Here is a 10,901-nt window from a genome sequence, read left to right on the forward strand (position 1 = left end):
TGTAGCGCCTCAAATAACCTGTGATGCCTAGAAAACTTTTAATTTGTTTCTGGTTTGTCGGTAAATTTATCTTACAAATTGCGTCAATTTTCTTCTGACTTGGCTTTAGACCTTCTGAATTAATGGTATGTCCGAGAAATTCAATCTCCTCTCTGGCAAACTCGCATTTGTCTGATTGGAGTTTTAAATTTGCCTTAGATAGACAGCTGAAGATACAGCTTAAATGATTGACGTGTTCCCCTATATTCTTAGAAAATATAAGGATGTCATCCATGTAAACAATGCAAAATTGTCCGGTATAGGGGCTAAGGATATTATTCATTAGCCTTTGAAATGTTGAAGGTGCGTTCCGTAGTCCGAAAGGCATACGAAGGAACTCGTAATGGCCACTGGTTGTTGAAAAGGCTGTTTTGTGCACATCTTTGTTGTCCATTTCTATCTGATAGAAACCTTTTGCAAGGTCTAAAGTTGAAAAAATTTTACAGTCGCCCAATTTGTCGAAAATCTCGTCTATATTTGGGATCGGGAATCGATCTTCAATGGTTTCCTTATTAAGTTTACGGTAGTCTACGACGAGCCGCCACTTTTGCTTATTGGACTGGTCCATTTTTTTCTGAACAACCCACAAAGGACTATTATATGGGCTTTTAGAGTGTCTTATAATTCCTTGATCTAACATTTCTGCTATTTGCCGGTTAACTTCGTCTTTGTGAATTTCTGGGTATTTGTATGTTTTCGAATAAATGGGAAGATCATTCTTTGTAATAATCCTGTGTTTGATTTCACTTGTGAAACTTAGGTCTTGGCCTTCTTTGTAAAAAATATGTTCGAATTTTTGTATAAGCTCATTTATTGAGGATCTGGCCTGTGGACAAATTAAGTTCATTGGAATTAAGTTATGTATGCCAAGATCCAAGTGGTTTTCCTGAACTAAAAGATCTAAATAAACATTATTGAGTTGAATCTTTTTGTTTGAGTAATCGATGACTGCATGCAAGTCATTAAGTATGTTACAGCCAATTAGCCCATCGAAATAGTTGTGAAAATTATACTCTAGAAATTCACAAATATAACCTTCAGCTTCAAATTCTTGAAAACATGGAAACCTGCATAATTTTCCTATTTTAATTTTGTTTCCCATTGCTTTTACTTCTATGTCAATGTCTGTTTTCCACTTCGGGTGACACAAATTATCATTTATTACACTGAATTCTACTCCAGTGTCAATAATAAATAATAATGGCCTCTTTTTACCTTGAACTTCTATATATGGTATTCGTCTTGATCCTCTATCTGAAAATTTACACTTGATTGATTAATATCCATTGGCTCGAAACTACGCCTGCTTTGCTCAGAGCTTTGCACATTTCGACTATTTGTTGAGACTCGAGCAGAATTAGAAGTTGAGCTATTATTCGATTGATATTGATATCCCTGCCTTCTATTATTTACCCTAGGCGTACCTTCAGTTCTTGAATTTTCTTGTTGTTCAACATTATTTTGTTGAAACCTATTGGCTTCATCAAGGCTTCTTTCTGTAACGACTGGTTCGTTTACATTTCTATTATCATTACTGAAATTGGTTCTGAAGTTGGGTTTATTGTACCTATTATTTCTTCGAATTGGTCCGTATAATGTGTAGCTTTGATGCCGAGCATCTTCAATGATTTTATAGGCATCCTCTACGGAATTTGGGTTTCTCGCGAATATTAACGTTTTTGTAGGTTCAGGCAAGTTGTCTCTAAAAACGCGGAGTGCAATTCGGTTCACTTCTAATGTGGTGTATGTTTTGTCGTCATGGATCAGTATCCGGTTGTGTACCCTATTCGAAATTTCATTAATTTTGTTATAATATTCTTCTATAGTTGATTCCACTCGACACAATTTTAACATATCCATTAAGACATCGCTTGTTTCTTTTTCCCCGAAATTTTTCAGAATTACACGTTTAAAACTTTCCCACTCTGTCATATTTCCATGCCTATGAATCACTGGCCTGCATAATCCCACAAATTTATTTTTTATAAAGCCAAACAAAATATTTTTTGTATTCGTGTCGAAAACATCAAAAGAAGGAAGGATATTTTCTATTTGTGTAATTAAATCTGGCAATTGATTTGTATCAGTACCATCAAAATTTTGTATTAACTTGATGCAGTTCATTGTTGAGTTAAATGCGGCTAAGCTATTTTCGTTCATTTTAGATTTCTTTGTTTTCTCTCGAGGTTCGCAAGTATTAATAGTTAGCTTTTAGTTTCTTATCTTAGCTAGTATAAAGAGCTTTGTCGAAGAAAAAAAAATTTTATCAGCTTAAGTTCTTCTTCTCCAGGTTGGGTTTCGTCACTCCGTACATGCAGGTGTTCCAAAGCTTTCCAGTTATGTTTTATGTTCCTCTTTATACTCGGCCACGTGCATTGGTTAACGTATTGAAGATTTCCGGACTTAAATTACATAAGAACAGCTTACTGTGGTTCCGATTGAATTTCTTGACGTATGGCTGGTTTCCTTATTTTTTCTGTGTTGATCCTCGTCGCCAGTTATGTGGAAGGTTGATAGGGCCTTCCGAGCAGAGACCGTTGTGTCCAAAAGATCGTTGCCTCCAGAAACGACTTCGTTGTCGTCTGTAGGTTGAAGGTTGAACTCCTCAGTTAAGCACCCATCGACTTCTTTGTCGATTAAAGAGGGGTTAAAACAAAACGAAAGGTTTCGCTTAACAAATTGAGGGTTTATTCAATGATGTGTACAGATCGAGGTCTTCTTATCTACTGACTAAAAATAAAGCTAAGCTCAGACAAAAAGCTTAGCGCCATGTGTATTCTAACATAACTTAATCTAATAAGAGGGTATGTAAGGGTATACATGACTATATACTTTACTATTTAAAATAAATTTAACAGTCGGTACATTATACTCACATACTCCTTCAAATACCAAGTTACCGTCCTTGATTACTTTAATGCCATCCTTATTAAACTCGACGGACATTCCAGCATCTATCATCTTCTTTACGGATAGCAAATTGTGCGGGATTTCCTTACAATACAACACGTTTTGTAATGTAATGTTGCTTCCAGAATTGTTAAGTTTAACTTGTCCTTTTGCAGTAGCATAAACAAATTCTCCACGCTTTGCAATCTCAATAGCCAATTTTCATACTCAGAAAATAAATTAATATTATTCACTAGGTGATCTGATTCCCCCGAATCTAATATATAATTTACTTCGTCTGTAATTTACTAATTTCACCATAAATGCAAATGCGCATTTTTGCTGCGTTTCCACCTTCTGAGTCTGTCTTTCTCTAACTTCTGCATTCATCAGAAATGCAAATTTCATAGCTTTGTTTTTGTATGTATTTTCCCTAGATTCTCGATTGCCTATAGCTTGCAGCACTTTAGCACTTGTGTCTTTGTTAATTCCTTTTAACTTTATTACATGATCGAGTAGCCGTGTCTTAACAAAGTCTTATGTAAAATTGCTCTCAGAAAGAGTTTCTATAGCTGTTATTACTCCTTCATAGTTAGTCGAAAGTGTATTAAGTAAGTGAGCAATTTTGTCCATTTCGTCCAACTTGGCTCCAGCCGCAAGTAACTCAGTTATCAAATCATCAAATAAATGAAAATGGTTTACTAGCAGAGTATCACCTTTTAGTTTTAAAGAGAATAATTGCTTGCGTAGTGACAGTTGAGATGCCAAGCTTTTACGCTCATAAATAGTATACAATATTTCAAAAATCTGCTTTGCCGAATTTCCACTGTTGGCAAAACTTAAAAGAAATCACCAAAAAATCACCAAAATATTCTATTATGATCCCCTTTACATTTCTTTCTACCCGTCTTACTTTTTCGCTTACTTCTGTTTGTTCTTTCTTAATTACATTTAACAAATCGTTTTCCTCTAACAGTGCCCTTACTCGGAATTTCCAAATTGAATATTTTTCGCCGTTAAACGGCTTTATATTCCTCTTTCCTTTATCCATGTCTTTTTTTCTTTTGACTTTTGACCACGCGTCGTTGCGATGATAAAACTGACTGTTCTTATTTTTTCTTCTTTGTTTCTCCGTTTGCCTTGCGCTTCTTAAAATCGCTTTTCGTTGCTGTACTGCTTTTACACTTATGTATATACAACCAAACGTTTTTGTGTATCGTTATACATACATATGTAAGTTAACACAATCACCAAACAGACGAAATATAGTCGTAAGCCTCAAGTTTTTTTCCTATTTATAGATCGATCTTTACCTATAAGAAACAGTACCTTGTTATTAGTAGATTAAGCTTTAGAGATAAGAACTCTTGCTATACTTAAGTCAGTCGATTTTGGGAGATTAGAAGCGTCGGTCATCGCCACGTACTTACAATTCGCCTCATTAAGTGCAGACCGCACAAGCCCTAATATAATTAATAAACATACACTAATAAATATATTGAAAATTTATTCAACAATAATTTGTATGTATTTCGCAAAGCACATATCGGCTTTGTTCAAAAAATACATATATTTAAATAAGAAAATTTACTTTTATTTATTTTAAGTATGTATATTATAAGCCAGCCCATAACCAAATAGTGAAACCCTTTTGTTGTTCTAACTATTCAATAATAATTTTATTTAAGCAACCGATACAACTGCACTCACTCTCCACATACACACAACTTTGTATAAGTGTGACTTTTGTATTTTCAACAACAAATGTAGGTGACGCATTATATCGAATTAAAATAAATAATATTACAATCAGCGATATAGAACAATCAAGCTCATATCAAAATACACAGCATTCTGAATGTATGTTTCAGTTTCAGCAACAACTCTTATTAACAACGGGGACGTATACAATCTTATTATATCCAATTAACTTTAAAAAATAATTTTAGTAACAAATTTCTTTTTACCAAAATATTTCTGCAGGACGTAGAGAATAATGAAGATAAGGCTATCATAATAGAAGAAACACATAGTCGAGCTCATAGAGGACTAGACGAAAATTACAAACAAATCCATAGATTATATTATTGGTCAAATTTATTTATCAAATTAAAGGAATACATAAAAAATTCTTAAATTTGCAACGAAAATAAATATAACAGACAATTAAAATTCCTATTGGGGAAGCTCCTGTTCAAACTAAAGAAGGAGAAAATATACACCTAGATATTTATAACGCGAAAAATTTTATTTTCTTAACCTGCATTGACGCGTATTCAAAATACCTAGTAGTAAAAGAAATTCAAAATAAACTAAACATCGAGAATAAAGTAATGGAATTACTTCAACAATTTCCCTACGCCAAAGTAATTATGACTAATAATGAACCAAGCTTCAACTCTGCTCAATTTATTTCCTTTGCACAATAATGCGGTTTAACTCTACCTTTCGCAGACCCCAGTACCTGTTGAAAGGACACATTCAACATTAACAGAATTAGCTCGTTGCATTAAGGAAGAATTTAATCTTATTGACAATTCAGAAATAATTATTAGAGCCGCAAAAGAATTCAATAAGAGCATTCATTCTACAACAAGTCAAAAACCTTTTGATATTCTCTATAATAAAATTAAGCACAAAAACATTTCAACATTGCTTGGTTTTATAAAAAGGTGGTCTAAGGAATTTGAAGACCCTTACTTGACTAAAACCTTATTTATTTCGTTAGTCCGTCCGATTCTCGAGTACGGATCACCTGTTTGAAGTCCACAATACGCAGTCCACTCGGACCGCATTGAATCGGTCCAAAAAAACTTCTTACTTTTTGCCTTGCGGCGCCTAAGTTGGGATGCAAACCGTATATTACCTCCTTATTCCAGTAGACTACTTTTAATTAATTCACCGTCCCTAGTTCTACGGTTAACTATGCTTGGAACAGTCTTTATTTGTAAGCTTATTCGGGGGGAATTTGAGAGTCCCGACTTGATTAGTCGGCTTAACTTCCCGGTTCTAAGTAGAGTCACTAGAAACTATATACCCCTTATCTTAAATCATTGTAGATCTAATTATGAGTTGCATGACCCTTACAGAGTTTTATGTTCTGACTATAATAGACTTTATCCTATTATCTGTAATCTTGACTCTCTGCCGCTATTAAAGCAATCGATTTTATCTTTTCTATTACATAATTAGATCCTACTAAGACTAATATTTAACATAGTTATTCCACATTATATTCATTTCCTCGTTCCTATTCTATTTTTTATATCGCGTCTATATCTTCTCGCGAATCGAGCCGTACGATACACGGCAGCGCCCCTCGGTCGGTTGGGCGGGAGGTGTGGCCGTGGGACCCGTGCGAAATATTAAAAAAAAAAAAAAAAAAAAAATTTTAAGAACACTCAAGAAAAAATGTTACAAACAAGGATGTTAGAAGAGAAGATTATCATGTGGGTCTGGTAGTTTATAAAAAGAAACATGGAGAAAGAAAAAAACTAAAAACAAGATATAAGAAACAAGTTGATAAGGAAAACTTACCTAACAAAATAATAATCAATAGTAGAAACAGAATTATTCACAAAGACAAATATTATATTTCTTTTAAAATTACAGAAAATGAATTTCTTATTACTTTTAACACCAATCGTAATGATAACCACTTCAGAAATAATTGATTACTCCAATCACGAATTTTCCTGTTCAAAGACAAAAAGCATGTTCTTACTTATGAATCATATGCCGACTTATTCCACGTAACTAATTTAAGTTTTTATAAAGAAATAATCGATCTAGAATCGGGAAATGAGAAATTACTTACGAACTACAATTAATCGAATTAATTTTGCCACAGCTGATATGATTAATTTCATAATATAATATTCATAATAATTAATATTCTTAGGAATTACGAAACACTATTAAAATAAGTGAATTAGGAACATGAGTGAAGAGTTTTTACTGTTACCCAATTGCCTTGGCGAAGCCTTGCCGTTTGAGTCGTCTCAGAGCTCGAGCGGGGATAAGACGTCTTGCAAGAAGACTGCTATTGCTAAGTAATCTGTCACTGTATCGACATGTATGTCTCCCAATTTGTGTCTTAACTGTGTGTATATTGAGGTCTTTATGGAGTGTGGAGTTACGTACATACCAGGAATACCATCTGGATCCCGTATAACCACATCGGTACGATACAGTGCGCATAAACAGCTCTTTTGCACCTCAGCGAAAGAGTGATCCTTCTATTCATGAGCCATCTCATCTGTTGTGATCTGTGACCACATTTCTTTACTGTGTTTTTGAGATGCGGCCCAAAAGGTGATCCGTTTAAATCACTAATTATCACGTCTGTAATTATTGCAGATCTAATGGATATCTCCGTATTCAAAAATGTACTACATAAAGAACTCTTAATTATTTATATCAAGTACCCTGTAATAACAAATAGATGCGAAATTTATTATGCCAGATCCATTTCACATAAAGATGGTAAAATTACTAATAAGCAATCAGGTCGCCAAATGCGAAAATACTTTCTATGAAATATCTAATTTTAAGAACGATCTTTTTAATAACAATGGTATTTTAGGTAAAAATAAAACTTGTTTTACCCGCTTACTAAATGGAGAGAAATCAATTTCCACTAAAATACGAGAAAAAAAGAATATAGATATCATTCAAGAAGGTGCCATTCTTATAAATGGAAATAATATTGTTAGATATTTACCGTACGTATTTACCGTTATTTGCTTCTAAACCGACCGAGCAAATAAACACAAGAACGTAGTGGTGTAGTTGACGGTTTAATAAAACTGAGTAATAGGAATTTCACAATGACTTCTTAAGCTATAATTGAGCGTTGCCAGATCAAAACATATAAAGCTTATTTAAATTATAACGTAATTTCAACAAATATTGTAAACAATTCTCATTTAGACGGGTCATATTTAATAACATTCAACGGCACAACTACAGTAAATAATATTTCATACACCAATTTAGAAAACTTGAGTACATAACTATTAACCACTTTAAGAATCTGGAAATATCAGATTACATAAAATCCAACAACTCAGAACTTACTCTTGACAACATTAATATTTTAAGCCCATTTATTGAAATTTACAATTGGAAAATATCAATTTCATTTATATTATTTATTTTAATCATGTTGTATTTGATTACTACATTAACAATAAAATTCAGAAATATTATATTTGTAAACAAACTAAAACGGACAGAACTAGAAAAACCAAATACTGAGAAAGAATTTGTAACAGAATTAAGAGAGCGTTTAACCGAAATTTATATTGAAGCGGTACGCGTCATTTTAGAAGGGAGAGCGTTATCCAACCCATATATGTAGCAATCTTCCCCAAGTGATAAACAAATTTCAAATACCAATCTCAGCAGCATTGCCTTTACCCGTGTCATAGACGCTAACACTTAGCTCGCCTTTGCCAACACGCCAACACTTAACCACCCGATAAATAACCAAAAGGGAGTGTAAAAACAACCTCCACTTGGAGATCAAGCCATGAATAACTTATTGCGCTTCAATCAAACTGCATCAGTCAGCAAATTTCAATTTCACAATACAGAGAAATAATTTCTGCATAAAGATTTTATCGAAAGTTTCCAAAGAAAACCCTCTGGCAGAGGTTGATTGGATTAGGACTTAGAATTTTAAGATAAGTCTGATTCGGGAGAAATGAAAGAACGGCTTACAAATGAAACACTAGAGAAGAATAAGTGTCTTGTAATAAAGTTATATGTTCAAAAAGTTAGAATCAAAAGCCGAGGTTTATTGGATCAGGATTAAGAATTAGAAGATTAGCCTGAATCGGGATGAGATCGTGTAAGTGAAAAAGTCTACTACCGAATAAATATTAAATAATACAAAATAAAAATTATATTTTTAAGTAATTAAATAGTAACAATTTTAATTTGTAGGTTACAATTAAGGGTACGCGAATAGGTATATTTTTATAAATGACTCCTCCACGAAAAGCTTCGACAATGTTATTTTTTATTAAATAAATAAAAACTTATTTAATTTTGAAATTTGTATTTCCTTTAAAGTAGTTTCCATCTTGATTGTAGTTTTGTACTAGCTCATTCTTGTAGTCTCTCAACATCTGAGTTCCCTTTTTGTTTTGAATGGGGTCGTAAGTACTAATCTGTATATTGTAAAATTATTTAATTTTATTGTTGTTTATAATAAGGTTTGGCTTACCTAAGTACTGAATTCTCTCTTTTATAGCGTTTAACGATGTACTTCTACAATTAAGATTGTTAACTATTGGTGGAGGACACATATATAAAAATACCCCTATTCGTATATCCTTAATTGTAACCTACATGTACAAGCTTACGCTATTATAAGAATTAAGATAAGAGACAGAACATGTGAAATAAAGTTCGGATTTGGCAGTTGAGTACAGACCTCATAAGTGACCACACAAGCACTTGAAGTCTGGTTGATTGTTTAGACCTGTATCATACTAAATGGAAATCGGATTAAAGCAATTGGCTAAGAACGCCTTATGACCCAAATCGATATCCAAATTTCATAAATAAAGTTATCGCATATAAAGGGTCAAACATTAATTTAACTATATTTATCAATTACCGATAAAAATGCATAAAAATAATGTTGAACGCTAAATTTACGTCATCAAATTATTTGCAATATAAAATATTTTATATAAACGTTCAACTGATAACTCTCACCCTTTGCTATTAATAAGATGTCGAGTTTCCCGACTACCAGATACCCGTTACTCAGCTAGTGTGAATGCGAACACGAAATTGTATCATTTTTCTGGGATATAGATATTGGGGAATAATATGAAAATTATTCAAAAATTGTTCAAAGTGTTGTCGTGACTGGCTTGGCGGCCTTATTGCGTTAGAATTGGCGTGAAAAAAAGTTTTTTGCAAATCGATAGAAATTTACAAGACTAATAAAATTATGGAAAAAATGTCGAAAAATGATTAAAAAGTGTGGAGTTGGTAGTTTTGTGCGGTTTGTGGGCGTTAGAGTGGGCGTGGCAACACTTTTGCCGTCTTTATCTCTAATCTGTATGCTCAATCTCAACCTTCAAGCTTTTATAGTTCCTGAGATCTCGACGTTTATACGGACAGACGAAGGGCTAGATCGACTCGGCTATATATTCGGAAACTGTTCCTTCTGCCTGTTACATACTTTTCAACGAATCTAGTATACCCTCTAACTCTACGAGTAACATGTATAAAAATGGTTTGGTTTATAACCTAAGAAATATTTTTTTACATTTAATCGTTTGCCCCAATAATATTATAGCGCTTTTCTAATTTTGTATGAATAATAAATTAAGTTGTTTTTCCCTCTCACCCTAATAGCCAACCCTATATTTAATTTGACTTCGTTTTAGTACGCAGGCGTCACGATACCGTGACACTTTAAATGCCAAAGCCTTGGCCAATCTCAACAGTTGTCGAGATGAGGTCGTCTCAACTGCTGGTGCTTGTTTGCTGCATTCCCTGGCTTTTGCTGTGTGATAGTAACTCAATGGGAAAGGACGCTTGGCTGCGTCCTGGGTGCCACATAGTTGGAAATACTCGAAAAATTACTATACCTGATTGTGTCGAATTCAACATAACAACTAATGCGTGTCGCGGATTCTGTGAGTCCTTCTCGGTACCTTCAATTCCAATGATGGGTTCATCGCTTTCTGTTTTATTCAAACCCCCCAAACCAGTGGTGAGCGTTGGCCAATGCTGCAACATGATGAAATCGGAGGAGGTGGGTTCTGCCTTGAGATCCCTATTGAGTTTATATAGAATTTCTAAAATCGTTTCAGATACAACGACGTGTGCTATGTATTGAAGGAATACAAAATGTGACTTTTAATAGTGCATTGTCGTGTAGTTGTTATCACTGCAAAAAGGATTAGACTAGAGCAGAATAATAAACCTGAACCATTTCTTAATAA

The 10,901-nt window shown here is 33.7% G+C and overlaps 1 protein-coding gene across 2 annotated transcripts; it reads left to right on the top strand.

The window, feature by feature from the left end:
- Positions 1 to 4,280: 4,280 nt before the first annotated feature.
- LOC116803612 (thyrostimulin alpha-2 subunit-like) lies at positions 4,281 to 10,901 on the top strand. Of its 2 annotated transcripts, XM_032727645.1 has the most exons (4): positions 4,281 to 4,451; positions 10,341 to 10,592; positions 10,668 to 10,711; positions 10,770 to 10,901. In XM_032727645.1, exons 2-4 carry the CDS (start codon positions 10,373 to 10,375, stop codon positions 10,860 to 10,862), a joined length of 357 nt encoding a protein of 118 aa, XP_032583536.1. In that variant the 5' UTR covers positions 4,281 to 4,451; positions 10,341 to 10,372; the 3' UTR covers positions 10,863 to 10,901. The 2 variants fall into 2 exon arrangements, with proteins under 2 accessions (XP_032583536.1, XP_032583535.1); XM_032727644.1 differs by lacking the exon at positions 4,281 to 4,451 and having other exon boundaries at positions 10,356 to 10,711.

The sequence above is a fragment of the Drosophila sechellia genome, chromosome 2L (genome assembly GCF_004382195.2).
Source record: "Drosophila sechellia strain sech25 chromosome 2L, ASM438219v1, whole genome shotgun sequence".
Classification (NCBI taxonomy): domain Eukaryota; kingdom Metazoa; phylum Arthropoda; class Insecta; order Diptera; family Drosophilidae; genus Drosophila; species Drosophila sechellia.